The 16,983-nt window shown below is 47.1% G+C and overlaps 1 protein-coding gene and 1 long non-coding RNA gene across 2 annotated transcripts in view; one reads left to right on the top strand and one right to left on the bottom strand.

Annotated features, from left to right (window-relative positions):
* Positions 1-3,562, top strand: part of LOC125612116 — a 35,679-nt gene extending 32,117 nt beyond the window's left edge. Inside the window, exon 2 of the long non-coding RNA XR_007342436.1 lies at positions 3,211-3,562. This is a non-coding gene — a long non-coding RNA (uncharacterized LOC125612116). The remainder of the gene's footprint in view (positions 1-3,210) is intronic.
* Lrrc55 (leucine rich repeat containing 55) lies at positions 844-11,720 on the bottom strand. Its single transcript, XM_015477929.2, has 3 exons — positions 11,365-11,720; positions 8,880-10,411; positions 844-5,120 (listed from the first exon to the last, which is right to left on the bottom strand). The coding sequence occupies exons 2-3, from the start codon at positions 9,577-9,579 to the stop codon at positions 4,885-4,887; spliced, it is 936 nt and encodes a 311-aa protein (XP_015333415.1). The 5' UTR covers positions 9,580-10,411; positions 11,365-11,720; the 3' UTR covers positions 844-4,884.
* Positions 11,721-16,983: the final 5,263 nt, after the last annotated feature.

The following is a 16,983-nucleotide window of genomic DNA, read 5'->3' as shown; positions in this document are numbered from 1 at the left end:
GTGCAGTATTCCTTGGTACCCTGTGGCAATTGGAGTGGGAGGAATAGAGTGACACTGACATCTCTCTTGGAGGAGGGAACATCTTCCTGCTCCTGGCCACATTCTGCTTGGAGTGACTTCCTGTTGAGAGTCCTTTCTAGAGTGCTGGGGTAAACATGGCTGCCACTGAACTTACAGAAGTATACTTGCCTCCTTTATTCTGTCTCTGTTCCCAAGGACACTGCTAAACCATCTTGTTTCTGATGGTGTGTGGGCAACATTTGCAAGATTCAGGAGATTTAGAATCCTTTCCATTCATTATTAGTTTATGAGAATAGAGACTTAATTCGCACCAATGATGGGCTTGTCCATCCCCCACACCAGGCATTTAGATGCCTGGTTGACCTGTACACCTGAGTTAGTGTCCTTTTGCCCAGGCTGATGGCATGGGCCATTTTCCTGGCACACACTCCTCAATGGTGCTAATTAGGCAGGCACACCCACTTGCCTTGGCGTGTTTTATAGATGACCCAAACTGCAAACACCAACATGTATAAAACATATGCTCTCTTCTTTGTGTAATTTCAGATACCAAAATATGCCTACACACAGGGGTACGTGCATACAGACACATGCATATTCTTTTTTTGCCTGGTAGAAATATGCTTCTGTAATGTTTCTTTTACTCCCACACAGGCCCCTTGGTGGTTGGCACATCTCCTAATTATTCTCATCTACTCCCTCCCCATAGACCTTTTGGGTGTATATTTTGGCACTCATTCTTTGGGTTCCACCTAGTTCCTATCTGTCTCTCTTGCTGCCTCCCTCCCTCTCCCTCCTCTTCACAACTTTTTAGACAATTTGTTAAACTATACACTCTTTATTATTAATGTACATTTATGAAAAATTCTTCACAGTTACAAAAGTGCATGGTTATAAAATCATCTCCATACAAAGGTTGGTATCTTCCCTGGAACCCGTTCCCTCCCGATCCCTCCCACCTCCAGATATCAGCACTTAGGAAGACCGGGAGCTCTGTGGATCCCACTCTCCGACCAGTGCTGTGGCAAATGTGATGGTGATTTACAAAAGGACCTTGCAACTTGCCTCATTTACTTCCCTTTCACCTCTTTCTGGGGTGGGAAGAGCAGACAAGTTTCCCTAGCTTTGGGAAGATGTCCTTTCAAGGAATGAACAATGGCGTCTCCTGCTCTTCTACCACCGGAATGTCAGGAATGATGCCTACAGAGAAAATGGGGGCTGTCGGTCTGATGGTCTGTTTAAATTGTATGTACTTAGCTCCTTGAAAGAGGTCATGAAACTCTATAGCATCTCTGGGGATCTATTTTGGCAAGCTTCCTTGGGAACTCTGGCAAGAATGGAAAAGGAGGTGAGAGTTTGTTTGAGGGTAATTGGAGGTGACAGAGTTAGAGTGGCATGGTACGGATGTGGGACCTTTACAGAGGAACAATTTTCTTGGCCAAACCTTGACCATCATAATTGGTTCATTAAGCTTTGATGTCCTCAGGCCTAGCATGACCCTTCATGTAGGTCCGTGACAAGGACAAGCCTCTGCGGGATAGAAGAGACAGAGGGAAGCGGGGACAGAGGAGTTAGGTTCTAAGGATGCCTCTACCAGAGTTTTCTAGTATGTTTTTGGAGCAGCCAGACCCACTTCAAAGTTGGTTGGCTCTCCTCTTTGTATACTGAACAATGTAGCAGCCAGATGGGTGAGCAAGCTGTGTCAGAGAGTTAAACCCAAATTCCAGAAGGACCACAAGCATATGTAGGACTGTATAGAAAGACACACAGACACAGATCTTCTACCTGTCAGCCAGAGTGGAACAGACTGCATCAAACCTTATGGGGACACAGTAATGTTTGAGGTCATCAGGGGTGTGGGAATAATTCCAACCAGAATTTGTAGATTATTTCTACAAGTTTAGTTCTGACAGCTAGAACAAGATGATGGTGGTGGTGGGTGAATTCCTTGCTAGTAGGGAGGTTGATTATTTTCCTCATTGCACTTTAGTTAACTGGGGACCTCCCAGCAGATGGAGTAGCATGTAGGCAGCTCAGAAATCTTTGCCACTAATGGAGATCAAATTGTCCCATTAGAAAGGACATTTTTTTCTCAAGGGACATTTGTTGTCTTGCAAAAGACACCATTAGTACTATACAAAAAAAGAGAAAAAAGTACATATCTTAAAATATATTAACTATATTTCAGCAAACCACAGTCCCCAGGAGATTATTATAGATGATTACGGTGTTCCTCTATGAGAAGCTTAACTATTTTGTCATGACCATTACTTCTAAAAGTTCTTCTCCAAATACTTTTCAGCTGTTCTTGACCGGGGAACAACTTAAGTCCACCATCCTTGGCCATAGTGGAAGGAGAGAACAGGACGCAGTTTTGCTTCAGATGTCAGAGGGGCAGGACTCCCTCAGATGGTATAAGTGAGACCCAGATGACACAGGTTCAAGTTCATAGGGACTATTTTGATTTGACTAGCTCAGGGCAGATGCGTGGTGGGAGACTTCTTGGAAGATGATATGTTCTCCTTAATCCATTTCAGGGCTACCAGGAGTTTGGGATGATGAAAACCTGCTGTGACTAGGGGCAAGGTAGAAAGCCCCTGTGTTCATTTTCACCCTGGCCAGCTGTGCCCACATGTTGGATTGTGCTTTAAATTTTCCCCATTCTGCAAAGGTTCCCACCTATAGTTTTTGCTTCTCTCTTGATAACTCCTGATATACAATACACCAGGATTTCATTAGGAGCGGATAGTACAGCTTGTTTTCCTGCTTTCCAAAGACCGTACTTTTTACATGACAGATCTAATGCTTTATTGGCACTTTGTAAAGCAGGTATCTCCTGTTCAAGTGTTACCTGTGCTACCTGTATATATAAAAGGCTGCGATGTGCTTCACTGTGAGCATATCTTGATCTGTGCACAGGGCTCTCCTCCCTTTATTTGACTTGATTTACTAGTGATGGAGACCACGAAGCCCACAAATACTAGCACGTTCATGACTGCTGAACCCCAGGGCCTCACCTTCTAGACCTCCAAGGTGTTCTCTTTCCTGAGTACCTGGGAAAGCACTGGAAAGAGAACCCTATTGGAGTTGAGTCCAACCTTGCCATTTAGGCAAGTCCTACCCATCTTGAGCTTCTGTTTTCCAACCTGTAATATGGGATTATTGGTGTTTGGTTTGCTTCCTGCACAGGGTTGTGAAAAGTCAAGGAGAAAGATGCAAAAGCACTTCCTGAACTATCCAGTGCTGAACTATCTGGGGGAGATCATGATGAAGCCGATGAAACGGGTGATTGGATGGAGATGGTGACAATGACGACGTGAGTTGTGCTTTGCACAGTCACTTGATTTTTTGATTGACTGATTAGATCTAGTTTCCCTGAACGGGGTTGGCTATCATCTTTCTTCTAAGGCTTATCCGATAACCGTCGGTAAGTGACTCAGCAATCGACAAGGGATTCATCAGAAGAATGGAAATAATGACACCCACCAGGCAGTGTTGCTATTGAGAATTGAAATAAATGAGTCAATAGTTATAAAAGTTCCCGGAGGATTGCCTGGCCCTTTTTAGCCATGTTGATAGCACAGCTTGAGTTCGAATTCATGTAGCTTTAGAGGGAATTGTGCTATTCCCCAACTTGGATGGGGCAGCAACAGGAGCACAGACTTTATTTTGATCATGAAGTAGCACACGACTTTAACCTCTCTGAGCGTGCATTTCCTCATCTGTAAAATGGGAACAAGGATGTTCTCCTCAAAAGACCGTTGCGTGTGCTAAAGGGAATTGTTTGTGGAGAGACCACATCACAGTGCCTAACACTGGCGGGGGCTCAGTAACCAATAGCTCTCCTACCCTAATGCTTCAATGGACGAGTTGCTTAGAAGAAAATACAAACCCTCCTGTGGTCACGGCTGTGGTGCCTTTGTCCTCCTTCAGCCCTGGGGACTGTCATGCTATGGGTCTGTAGCTCACTGTGAAATTTCCTGGTGGGATCCCTTGGTGTGAGCACCACGGCAAGAACAGTCACAGAATTGGGGTCTCAGGGTGACGGGATCCTTGCTGCCCAGTTCTAGGGCATCCTGCCTTCCTCTTCTGAAACCAAGACTGAGTGAGAGGCAGAAGACAGGTGTAGGAGGACAGACACTGGGGGTGTCCATCCTCAGCCTGTTGCCCAGGCCTCACTAGCGGGCTATAGTTGGTGGCATAATATTGGGGGCGGTCCCTGGGAAGTGGTCTCACCCGGTGGCTGCTGGTAGGAGCAGGCCAAGGGGCTGGCATGAGGCATTCTTGCTCCCCAGGGGCAATGGTTGGCAGCAGTGAGAGCAGACAGATTGGGTGTCAGAGGGAAAGTTTGGGTCCTGGGCCACACCCCTGTATACGCTAACACCACAAGGAATAGTCCACTGCTCTCAGCATTCCACAAGTATCCTGACCTCTGTCGTCTGCTTATGTCCACCCTTCTTGGTCTACTTGACACAGTGGATATTTTTTGATGACCCATCTCACAAATCAGTCCACTCGTGCAATTCTTCCTGGGCTCGGTTGGCTTGTCCTCTGGGCTTCCATAACTATGTGCACAGAGGACTGATGTATTGTCATAAAGGGATAGTTTCTGAATTTCTCTCCTCTACTAGAAGCTCATGCCTCAAGGGCAGGGACTGAGTTGGAGTCATCTTACATTCCCACTTCCTAGTACAGTGCCTGGCCCAAAGTGGACAGAGATGCTCACATGAAGTTTCCAGAACTTGTCTGAACCATGGCTGAGGTGGACAGGGCACAATGGAATCAGAGTGGGCAGCTGGGGAGGGTGACCAGTGGTCAGCAGCAGTGGCAGTCGGCAGCATGAAGGGATGACAGGCACCTACGTCAAATCTCTTCCTCTTCGCTGGCCTTGCTCCAACGGTGGCAGCAGTTGGCTGTGATGCCCAGGAGGAAGTTGGTGGCCACGGAAGCGATGGAGACCACGAAGCCCACAAATGCGATGAAGAGGTAATCGTCCAGGGTCAGAGTCAGGTGGCAAGCCTTGAAGCTCTCCTCGGTGAGTGAGAACAGGGGGGCACCCTCCACTTCAGGGGGGCCCCGACACTCAGCCAGCTGAGAATCTGCAACATAGAACCGAGGGAAGGTGAGGCCCCTGGGGGAGGGAGAATGGATTGCAGAGACCCCACCCCTCCCAGTACAAAGGAAGCCATTGCGTTTCTTCTATGTGCCAAATAATCTGCCAAAGGAGACCAAAGAAGGTCTCCTTTCCTTAACAATCTCAAGACATTTTCATACCTATTTGTATTGATGTGAAAGACCACTGCTTGGAGAGTTTAGTAATTTGTCAAAAGTGTCGTCGGTGCTCTTGATGCAGAGCTGGGCTTTTGTGGGGTAGCTGGTCTCTTACAGTAGCCTCTGCTCGTCTCTGTCTCTACACACTCAGAGGAGTGATGCTTTCAAACCTGAACTTGGTCATGTCACTCTCTGCCTAAACCTTCCTTCCCCTGGCTTCCTAGCTTCGCACAGAGCTTCTATTCTGCTTCTTATTCACTCTGCTCGGGCTGCATGTGCCTCTGATTGTTATTCCACAACCCCAAGCATGTCCCCTTAACTTTGTATTTGTCTCTGTAAGGGAGTTTTCTCCGGGGTCTTGACTCAGCTCAGTCCCTCGCTTCCTCTGGGACTTTGCTTGATACCACCTTAGTGGTGTGGCCTTAGGGTTCTGTATAAATAGCAACTCTATATTTCCCTAGACTCCTTGTCACACCTCTTGATTTTTTCCCAGGGCATTTTTCACTGTCTGACAACTTGTTTATTGCCTTTCCCTCCTCCTTGAATATAAGCCCCTCCTGTAGTGTCCTCAGCTTCTGAATAGTGTCCCCACCATAGGAAGTGCTCAGTAAATCTTTGTGAAATGATGGCAGGGCTCTGTCCAATTACAAGGCCTTGGGTCCTTCTACTAATCCCTGTGGCTTTTACAGATACACAGAATACGTGGTTAGGAGTACAGGCTCTGGAGATGTCAGCCTGGCTTCAAATCCCCTCTTCACCTCTCATCAGTTGTGTGATGGTGGTAAGTTACTTAACCCCTCTGTATCCTGGTTTCAATTGTCAAGAGAGGATATTAAAGGTATCTACCTCCTGGGGTTGTAAGTGAGGATTCAGTGAATTAGCATAGACAAACGGTACATTCCTTGTACATAGTAAGCTCTATGAAAGTGCGAGCTTTTTAAATAATTGAAGATTGGTGTCTCTTATGGGTCCTGGGGGTCATATTCTACACTCAGGAGTGGCTGCTCCTTCTGTGGGATTGCTATTCTCTCCAGCCTTGAAGGTCCTGCCTCCTCCTTCCAGGGTCACTTTTATAAATGCATGATGATTGTCAATAGTCTTATCTCACTCTGCCTTGGAAGTAAGAGTGGCAGGCAGGGTCTGTTGTGCTGTGCAGTGCTCAGCCCCAGCTTCAGAGCAGCTGGACATGCTTTTGTTCAGGGGATAAATATTAACTGAGTTCTTACCTTGGGCAAGTTTTTCCCCCTTTTCTGGCTCTCATGTCCTGCCTCTATAAGAAAGGAGATAATCCAACCTCGATTTTTCTAAGAGAGTCAATGTGAAAAAGTTTTTTTTTTTAAATTATAGGGTGTTTAAATTATAGGGTGTATAAATGTTTTGTATTCATCCTGCAGTTTTTGAGGGCAGAGAACAAAATGATGGACTCAGATTGATCCTTCTGACAAATGGATGTGCCCCATTATCCTTAGAAATGGGAGATCAGGTTTGGGTGGAGAAGGAAAGCTTCCCCACGCCCCAGATGGAGTCATTCCTGTAGTCTGTTTGCACGGGACTCCAGATGTTGCCCAGGTCAGGATTGGGTCTGGAGTTGATCTGCAAGAAGCTCTTTTCTGGAAACTGGAAGATGCTGAACCCAAAGTCTATTGGGTCCATAAGTGGTATAGTAATACCGAGACAAGAAGAACTGGAGGAGGAAGGCCAGCTGGAGAAGACAGCCAGAGTAACCAGTAAACTACACAGGATGCGGGTCAGGGGGACTGGGGGATGACAAAGCTCTTTATTAAGTCAAGGGACCAATCTTGAAGTCAGATTGTATCCCAATAACTCCCAAACAAAAAACATGGATAATAGTGAAAATCCCATAAAGAAAAAAGGGAGAAAGTAATAGAAAAAGACTTAAAGGGAGATATCACTAGTTCTACCTGTCCTGGCAAGGTTTTGCTCCCAAGAGGAAACCTGGTGGGAGTGGCGTGCTGTATGTGTGTTCTATGGAGGATCAGGAGGTCTGGGTTTCAAGCCGTGGCCTGTTTATTTTCTCACTGTGGATCTGTGTCACTGTTCCCTTTATGGAGCTTAGGTCCCTCCCCTGTACCACTGTGTGGGGCTACACGGAGGAGATCTTGGAGTTCTCTCCTGCTTGTTGGGAGTTTGGACTTCTTTAGGGCAACAGGGGCTTCAGAGATCCCAGTAAAAGAGGAGTGCCCAGCCCGGTGGAAGCTGAGCACCCCAAGGGCCCCTTCTGTCGTTAGTTTGCAGGAGAGAGAGGTAAGGCAGAGGTTGAGCTGGTGGGAAGGTGTCTCCAGGCAGGTGCCCCTCCTGCCCCCATCAGCACCCGGTCTCAGTCCCAGCTATTTCCATCTGGGAGAACTTCCTCCCACAGCTCTGTGGAAACACTGGAATCGTGACCTGCACCCCCGCCCCCACACTATTTTGGTCTTGGGCTCTTGAGGAGTCCTCCTCTTCCTCCTACCTCGTTTAGCTTCACTTCTCCCCAAATATGCAGAGCCCAGATTCTGGGAAGGATTCTGGGATAGGGCCCCCGTGATTCTTGTCATCCTGCTGCTGGGCACCTGGGCTTAGGCTCAGGGCTGTCACATAGGAGAGCTGGAGGCTGAGACCACTGTTGAACTCTTCCTGCCTCTGGGCCAGGCTTGGACACCACTGGGTGACACCAGGACCCATCAAACCTGCATGCCTGGGCTCCTTCCAGGCTCTAATCCACTCTCCAGTTGGGACTGATGGGTTAAATTGCCACATCTCAGCTCCTTCCCCCAGGCCTCATGCCCAAACCTCCTCCCCTGAGGACCCTTGAGCAGTCCAGAACTTGGGCTTTGTTAGTCCAGAATCTGACTCTTGGGATCTGGCCAGAGGACAGCTAGACTTTCAGTGTCAGAATCCTGATTTCAACACTTAGGAACTGTGTAACTTTGAGCAAGCAAATGAACCTCTCTGTGCCTTGGTTTTCTCCTTTCCTCCTTGGTTTCCTCCTTTCCAGGAAGATAGGAGAAGCTCAAATATGTGACATATTTGAATAGGGACTGGCAGATAGTAAGTATTCAAATAAATAGTGTTGGTCATTGCTGTTTCTTAGGATTTTCCCAGCGCTCCCAACTTAAAAAGCAGCCTGGTCGAGTAGAATGAGGCTTAGAAGTCAGGGAAAACTGAGTTTTATCTAGGGCCCTACCACTTTCTAAATGAGCAACTCTGGGCAAGCCTCTTCATTGTTCTAAATCAGTTTCTTCACCTGTAAAATGGGGATCATAAAAAAGGGGTTGGAAGAGATGCTATAGGCCAAATTCTTAAATCATGGTAAAAGCCTCCTAAATGTCATCTGCAGTCAGTTATGCCTGCTTGTTTACTCTCTGTCTGCCTCATTAGGTAGTAGCTGCCACAGAGGCGAGGGGCCTTCTATTTCATGAGGGGATGGGTCCCCAGCACTTCTCATGCTCTCCAAGAACTCAACAAAAAACTTGTTGACAGAAAGAGCACGTGCCCAAGAGGCAAGCAGGGACCAGGGCACACACAAGACACTCGGGAGCTCCAAGTCTCCCCTCCCCACGGTGGCCCTGACTGGCCAAGTCCCTTACCGGCAGTACAGCGCTGGATCCGGTTCCGCAGCCACTTCAGCAAGGGCTCCATGGTGCAGCCACACACCCAGGGGTTGCCCCCAATCTGTAGGGTCACCAGCCCCGGCAGGCCCTCGAGAGCCTCGAGGCTGAGGAAGGCCAGGCCCCCGTAGCTGAGGTCCAGGTCTCGGAGCTGCACCAGGCCCTGGAAGGCCTGGGGGTGGACTCTGCGCAGCCACGGGTTGTGGCTCAGGTCGATGTGTACCAGCCCGTGGGCCTCCCGGAACATGTCAGCGGGCACATGGCTGAGGTTGTTGTAGCTCAGATCTAGGTGTGCCAAGCGCTTGGCATGGAGGAAGAGGCCCGGGGGCAGCTCCATCAGAGAGTTGTTACGCAAATCCAGCACCCGGAGCTCCATGTAGCATGTGAGATAGCCAGGTGGCACGGCCGAGATCCGGTTGTGGGCCAGGCTCAGGTTGCGCGTGTCCATCGGCAGATCTGGGGGCACAGAGAATAGCCGCTGGCTGCTGCAGTCCACAACCTGGTTATGGCATGTGCAAAGGACCGGGCAGCTGGATCCCGCATCTGAGCGTATCACCCCAGTTGCCAAAAGAAGGGAGACCAGCAGCATGGCTGGTTGGGGAGGTCCAGGCCAAGGAAGCTGGGCCCAGGTGTCACCCATCTTGGGTAGCTGGCAGCGGCAGTGCTGAAGGGAGCCCATCAGGCTTGTGTCCGTGGATCCCACAGTCAGTGTGCAGGACGGCAGCTACATCAGAGGCCTGGGTCCTGAAAGTGGGGCGTCTGAGCACATGGTATCATGGCCCAAACGTCTCCTGGGGACCTCTAAGCACCAAAGGACTTCCCAAGAGCCACAGGAAGTCCCCTTTGGAGCCTAGGGGGCAAGAAACCCAGCCAAGGTCCCCCCGGGTCTGAAAAGATGATCAAAACTGGAGAAAGAAAGGAGACCAGGATGGATCTGGAGCTGCTGTCAGCAGGTACTGGGAGGGTCCCTGCAGGTCTTTTGTGCCCCTCTCACCCATGTCTGTGGGGTGCTTCCTCTTGGTGCTATGTCTGAGAGGTGGGAGGGAGGGCGAGGGAGAGATGAAAGGTGCCCTTTAAAGGTCCTGGCACTTCTTCTAAGGAAACTTCAGCCCTGTCTGGGCCTGAGACTGATTAGGAAGTCAGAGCTGCACCTGGGCCTCCAGCATTTGATGTCTCAGAGGTCATTTCTTCTGTGGTCCAGCAGGGTGGAGTTCAAGGAGGTCCTGGGGTAGGAGTTTCGGGAAGGGAGCCCAGGAGGAAGCAGGATTCCACGGGCCTTCTGAAAGTCTGAATCTTTAGCCTCAGTGGCTGCTGGAATCCCCAGGGATGCTCTTTGTTCCTCATGGTGAGGAGGATCCCAAATGACACCCATTGCCCAGGTCACCAGAGCTGGAAAGAGCCATGGGTACTAGAGGTACAAGACTCGGGGTCAGCTAGGAGAGCTTTGGCTCCTTCTCCAAGCTGGTGCCTCCGCGTGGCTGTGCATTCAGCAGGTGGAGGCAGAATCCACTCTGTCAACAAGGAAAGCACTCAGGCAGAGAAACACAGGGCCCTCCAAGCCAGTCCCCCTTTCCTTTGCCCTTGTCCTACCTCACCCATCCCCTTCTCTCTTCTTTGACCCCCAGCCATAAAGTTCTCTATTTACTGTCTTTCAGATGTGGATGGTGGTGAACTCAGAGCCCAGCCTCACATTGGTGTCACCCACTAACTTTCCCCACCCGACCTACAGCCACCCTCCTGCCTGTCCTGGGCTGGATGCGTTTCTTTTCTTGCTCACAACTCCACCCCCATCAGCATCAAACACCCCACCCTTGAACAACTCCCTGAGAAAACATGCATCCACATTGTGGTTGTTTGCACACGCCTTTCAAACACTTTTAACACCGTTCTCCTTTCTCTCTCTCTCTCTCTCACACACACACACACACACACATACACACATACACACACACACAATTCTTCCGTGACTCCTTCATATTTTGCAGTGGCCAAGGCTCACGCCTCCCCAGTTTTCTGTCCCTCTTCCCTCTGCACATGCACCCATGCAGAGCCCCCTCCCCAGAGTGCCCCACCACCTTTCACCCCCACCCCCCAATGTCCACCCCTAATCCCAGCATCCTTTTCTACAAACACTCCACTCTCCCGCTCCCTGCCCCCAGCTTGAGCCCACACCCTCACTTGGTCAGGCGGAGGGATGGAGAAGCAGGGCGGACCCGGGCCTCGCCCAGCTGCCCACCCCATCCCTCGGTGGCCTTGGCTTCTTCCTCACCCACCATCTGTTCTCACTTGTCCTCCCCTCACCCTTCTTTCCGGCACTGCCTCTCTTCCCACCCTCTCTTCCCACTGTTTCCAGTCTCAATTTCACTCGCTGGGAAATCACCCCGGTGCCCCTTTATTCAGACTCATTTGTCTGAGCCCTAAGGTCTCCCGCTACACTCCCACAGGCCCTCGGGAGCCTACTCACTGTGTTCCAAGGACACAGCCATCAATCTGCAGCAGACACGGGTCTCCCTCCCTCATCCTGGAATCCCCGCTCGCTCGCTGGCTGGCTCCAGAACAGATTGCCTACTCGGCTCTGCCCCTCCCCCGGCTCTCCTCTTCCAGGTCTCCTGGATCCCAGGCCAGCATCTTCTGTGGTTCCCGTCCTGTGGTCCCTGTGCCCCTTCTTTTACCCCAAAGGGGAATCTGAAAGAGGATGCTTAGAAGAAAGTTCACAGAATCTGAATGCTTCTTTCTGAAACTCAGCTGGTGCTGAGGCTGCCCGGGTTTGTGGCTTCCGCCAGAGACAGGTCTTCCCCTCCCTCCCCATTCCCTCCCTCTCTCCCCCTCCCTGCATCCCTCCCCCTCCTCTCTCCCTTTTTCGCTCCCCTTTTTTCCTCGAGGGCCAGGTAATGACGTTTCACTGTCTCTTAGCAACTGCCTCCACATCTCTGAGCAACAGGAGAACTGGCTATAGACCCCACCAAGATGAGAGAGGAGAGAACGAAGTACTCAGGCAGAATTCACAGCCACCCACAGGATCCTAGTGATAGGGCAAAGGGAAGAAAGGGAGCGAGGGTAGGCAGCCTGGGGACAGGGGCAGGGGAGAGGAGCAGACTGGGAGAGAGGACAAAAGGCCCCCGTGGGAGAAGTCAGAGTAGGATTCTGATGGATTCAGAATCCAGGACGGAGGAGGTAGACCCCAAAGGGAAAATGGAGAGAGCTTGGAATGGAGCAGGGGAAAGCAAAAGGGTGGTTGAAATTGAAGACATGAATAAGAATGGGAAGAAAGTAGAGAAATGTATGTGGTACTCAATGTTTGTTCACTGGACGGGAGCTGTCTCTTGAGTTGCTATGTGACATCTGTTTCTCTGGGTCTGAATGTATTGTGGTCTCCAGGATCAGATGATGGGCTGAAGGCTTTTTTTGAGGAACCCTATTTTTTTCCTTGATTGTCCCTAATTCCTGACCCCATGAGCTCTCTGTGGGATATGACCTTTGTGTGGCGTAGACCAACTTCCCCTTGGCTTGAGATTGCAGAGTCCTTGGGAAGCAAAGGACCAACTGCCTGGTTCAGGTTGGGGGTGCCTGGACATGTCTCTAGGGGACTGAAGGCTACCAACAACCTCATGGTGCTTTCTTCTTTCTGCAGTCCCCAGGGATTCCTTCTGTTGTCCTGCTCCCTCCAAGCTTCCTGCTCCCCTTCCCCATCTCCAGATTGGCTTCATATGAGGGTGGTATTTTCATAAGTGCCTCTTTTCCTCCGATCTGTTGAACAAGTCTTTTGCTGTCCTGTATTTAAAAACTGGCCTGGTTAGTTGGTTTGATCAAAGAGTGGGCTCATTTTTTGTGAACACTTACTGTGTGTTGGGCAATTGGCCAGATGATGAGGTTATAGTTGCTAAGAAGATGGCTGTGGACAAATCCATTATGGCGCTGCCACTGCCTCTGGTTGCCAGTCAGCTGACCTGGGGCCTCTTTCATTTAAGTAATACCTTAAGTCTTTATTGTGGGGGAGCTCAAATAGAGTCATAGAATAACAAGCAGGAATTTCCACAGTTTCTGGAAATTTCCAGCGTTCTCAAATTCCTCTCCCTGTTTGGTTCTAGAAAACTGCTCCTCCGGCCCTTCTTTCTCATGGGTATTTTGATCTTACTTGTTCTACAGTGTCTAGTGCAGAGTAACCTGGTAGCCACTGCATCAATATTCACCTACTGAATTGACTGAAGAAAATGCCATTTGCTTCCCCTCCCCCATTAGAGAAAGGAAAGGAGCGAATTTAGAAATAAAATCTTTCATCTCGTTGAAACAATGAATCCAACTGTAAACTGAAGACTGTTGGCCTCAGAAAAGCAAAGTGAGCATCTTTCTTTTACTAACTGAAAAATGGTAGAAAACACTTGTTTCAGTGGAGACAGTTATGAAAGATAATTATGAAAAGTGTTCAGTACAATTCAATTTTTAATGTTGACTAAAACAAATAAGAAAGAAAGGTGATTTTCTTCCTTTACATGATACGAAGTTCATATTTACAATTAAAACCAATAATATGCCTGAAGAAAAATATATTAGTGACAGTTTCTTTAAGGAATAGGATATAGGCAAGAATACCTCATTGTCATGTGAAACTTCCTTTTTCGTACCTGTGAAATGGGATAGTATAATAATGGCACCTAACTCATGGGGTTATTTCAGGCACAAGCAGTTATTAATAAAGCTACTCTGAACAGTACACAGTGAGGACTACAGATAGGTTTGCTAAATAAAAAAAGTAAAATAAATAGCAGAGGACAGAATTGCTGAAATAGTTATGCATAAAAGACAACCAATAAATTGTACCAAATGGCCAGAGAGGAGAAAAGGGAATGAGAAAAGGAAAATATCACATTTGCAGATGATTTTAATGCGTTCTTGTGCGAGATAAGTTGCCAAACCTACAGGAAGCCCTGATTCAAGAACATTATGATTGCATATAATATCCCCTGTAAAAGCGAGATTCAACGAGGTAGAAATGTTTTAAATGACTTTCTACTTTTAATCATTCTATGACTCATCGAAGGATTCTATGAATCCCAAAGTGGTGTTTCACGGTATACTATGTGCCATGAGAAAGATGAATGTTCTCAAATAAGTTTGAGAAGCAGTGAATTAAACAAAACAAAGCAAACTTACTCCTTGGAAGATTTCTCAGGGGCTTTAATGTGTGAAGGGTCACAAAGCAAATCATTACCGAGAGCATCGGAAAATGAAGGAAATAGCTTTTCCTAAGCTCATTTTGGATCTCTGTTTTTCTTTCTTCTCTTCTTTTTACCATTTTCCCTTTTCTTCCCCTGATTTTACTCCTTCTCCTCTTCTTGCTTTTGTTTATCAGAGCTATTAATATTGGGAATAGTTTCTAGTGGGCCATGGTTTGGGAAATACTGAACTCAGCTTAGACTATCCCTTGCTTAAACGTCTTAAGCGTAGCACTGGTTGGTTACTGTAGAGGTCATTTTTTTTTATACTTAGCAAAGAGAATAATTACATGTGTAAATATCAACAAATCTACATTGAGACACTGGACTGGTGGGCCACTTCCCTTTGTAAAGTGGCTTTCTCCTCCAATACAGTAGTCTTGCAGGAGAATGGAAAGGAGTGAATTAGTTTTGAATCCCAGTGAAGTGGCTTCATTTTGAATCCTAGCAAAGTAATGAATTATGAGATTTCATGGCTTTTCAGGGATCTGTCCTTCCTTCTTTCTTTCATACTGGGAATGGAACCTAGAGGTGCTTTAACATTGAGCTACATCCCAACCATTTTTATTTTAAGACAGGGTCTCTGTAAGTTGCTTAGGGTCTTGCGAAGTTGCTGAGGCTGGCCTCAAATTTGTGGTCCTCCTGCCTCAGCCTACCCAGCCACTGGAATTATAGGCATGCACAACTGCACCCAGTGTTTAGGGTCTCTTTCAAATTAAGGAAACTGCAACTTTCAAGGATATACCACATTGGGAATGTGCACATAAACTAATCAGCGAGTTGTAGAAAATGAAATGAGTTGAAATATCATTTTCATTATTATGCTTTCCTGAACGCATGGTAAATTAGTGACAGAATACCTTTGATGACATGAGAATGAATTTAATCTGCCACAGAAGAAATTTATTCTGGGAAAATTATGAAACCTTAGTTGAATGAACATAGAGGAAGAAATGGAAAGCTGATCTCTACTCTTATTGGGAAGGTTTAAGAATGGGAAAAACAACTCTCTTTCCACATTATCGTAACTTAATGAGGCCTTTAGTAGAATCTGGTGAACTGGTAGTGAAAACCATCTGGGGAAAAATGTGTAGCTGGTGTTAACAAGGTGCTGCTGCTGCTGCTGCTGCTTCTGTTGGGAGATGCTTGAGAGTAAAGATGGTAGATTGACATAACAAAAAGATTACAAACTCAAAAAACTTAACACCAAATAAACAAATAACCCAATCAATAAATGGGCAAAGGAACTGAACAAGCACTTCACAGAAGAAGAAATACAAATGGTCAATAAATACATGAAAGAATGGTCAACATCTCTAGTAATTAGAGAAATGCAAATTAAAACTATACTGAAATTCCTTCTCACTTCAGTCAGAATGGCAATATTCAAGAATACAAGTAACAATAAATGTTGGTGAGGATGTGGGGAAAAAGGTTCACTCATACATTGCTGGTGGGACTGCGAAGTGGTACAACCTATATGGAAAGCAGTATGGAGATTCCTCAGAAAACCTGAAATTGAACCACCACCATTTGACCTAGTTATCCCACTCCTTGGTTTATACCCAAAGGACTGAAAATTAGTATACTACAGTGATGCAGCCACATCAATGTTTATAGCAACTCAATTCACAAGAGGTAAGCTGTGGGACCAATCTAGGTGTCCTTTAACAGATGAATGGATAAAGAAATTGTGGTATATATACACATATGGGAATAGGAAAGACAGTAGAATGAACTGGACATAACTTTCCTATGTTCATATGTGAGTACACAACCAATGTAGTTCCACATCATGTACAATCACAAGAATGGGAAGTTATACTCCATGTATGTATATGTCAAAATACACCGTATTGTCACGTATATCTAAAAAGACCAAAGGAAAAAAAATGGACATGATCTTAACCAGTTCCTCAAAGGGCCACTGCGAGTTTTGAAAGAGGCAATATCTGGTACAGTTCTTGGTCCTTTATAAAAGCTCAATGACCTGGCCATTCCTATTAGAGTCATTACATGAGAGTGAATTGGATGCCTTCTGTTTCCAACTCTGAAATGTCTTGAGTGAATCTGGGAGGCAGGATTATATTTCGGGAAGCTACATAACACATTAGTTATGAGCACGGTCTTTGGAGCAACAATAATAATAGTGATAGTGACAAAATACCCTGACATGGGGTTATTAATTAATTAACCCACACAAAGCATTTAGTATAGCATCTTGCACAGGTCAATTCTTCTTTTTATTATTATTATTATTATTATTATTATTATTATTATTATTTTGGGAGGGAGTTGGTAGAGGCAAGCATGGAGCTACCACTCAAATAACAGCACTTATTCTTCAGGCAATGATCTCAGGTTGTCCTTTTTTCTCGTGGCCAGTTCCCACTCTCTTTCTGCTCCTTGGTTCCCGGATCCCTTGTCCTGTTCTTGAGCTTTCTGATGTTTTCTTCCTGCCGCTGCTTGACGATCCTCCACGTCAATCCTCTGGCATTGGCTGTAACATCCTGCATGCATCCTGTGCACTTCAGAGACACATGTGTGCATGCATGTGTGTATGCACATGTGTGTGTAAGTGTGTGCATGCCTGAGTGCCACATAGTGTGCATGGGTGCATGGGGACGTGTGAATGTATTCACATTGTGTGTGTGTGCAAGGGAGCATGCAGAGAGGTGGGTGAAAATCTTAGGATTGCCTGTCTCAAGATCAGATGCATTCATATATGATGCGATTGACAGGGGTCTCCTGTTCTCTTCCCTGTCCTGGCTGCCTTCCCTGTTGGGAGGTATGGAGAGAAATGAAAGGTGGGTGGAGGGAACCTCCTTTGTCACCCAATATTCTCTTGGTCAAATCTTTCTCAGAGTCAT

This window comes from Marmota marmota, unplaced genomic scaffold (genome assembly GCF_001458135.2).
Source record: "Marmota marmota marmota unplaced genomic scaffold, marMar, whole genome shotgun sequence".
Classification (NCBI taxonomy): Eukaryota; Metazoa; Chordata; class Mammalia; order Rodentia; family Sciuridae; genus Marmota; species Marmota marmota.
The sequence above is the reverse complement of the archived record's forward strand: the minus strand, read 5'-3'. Positions and strand labels throughout refer to the sequence as shown.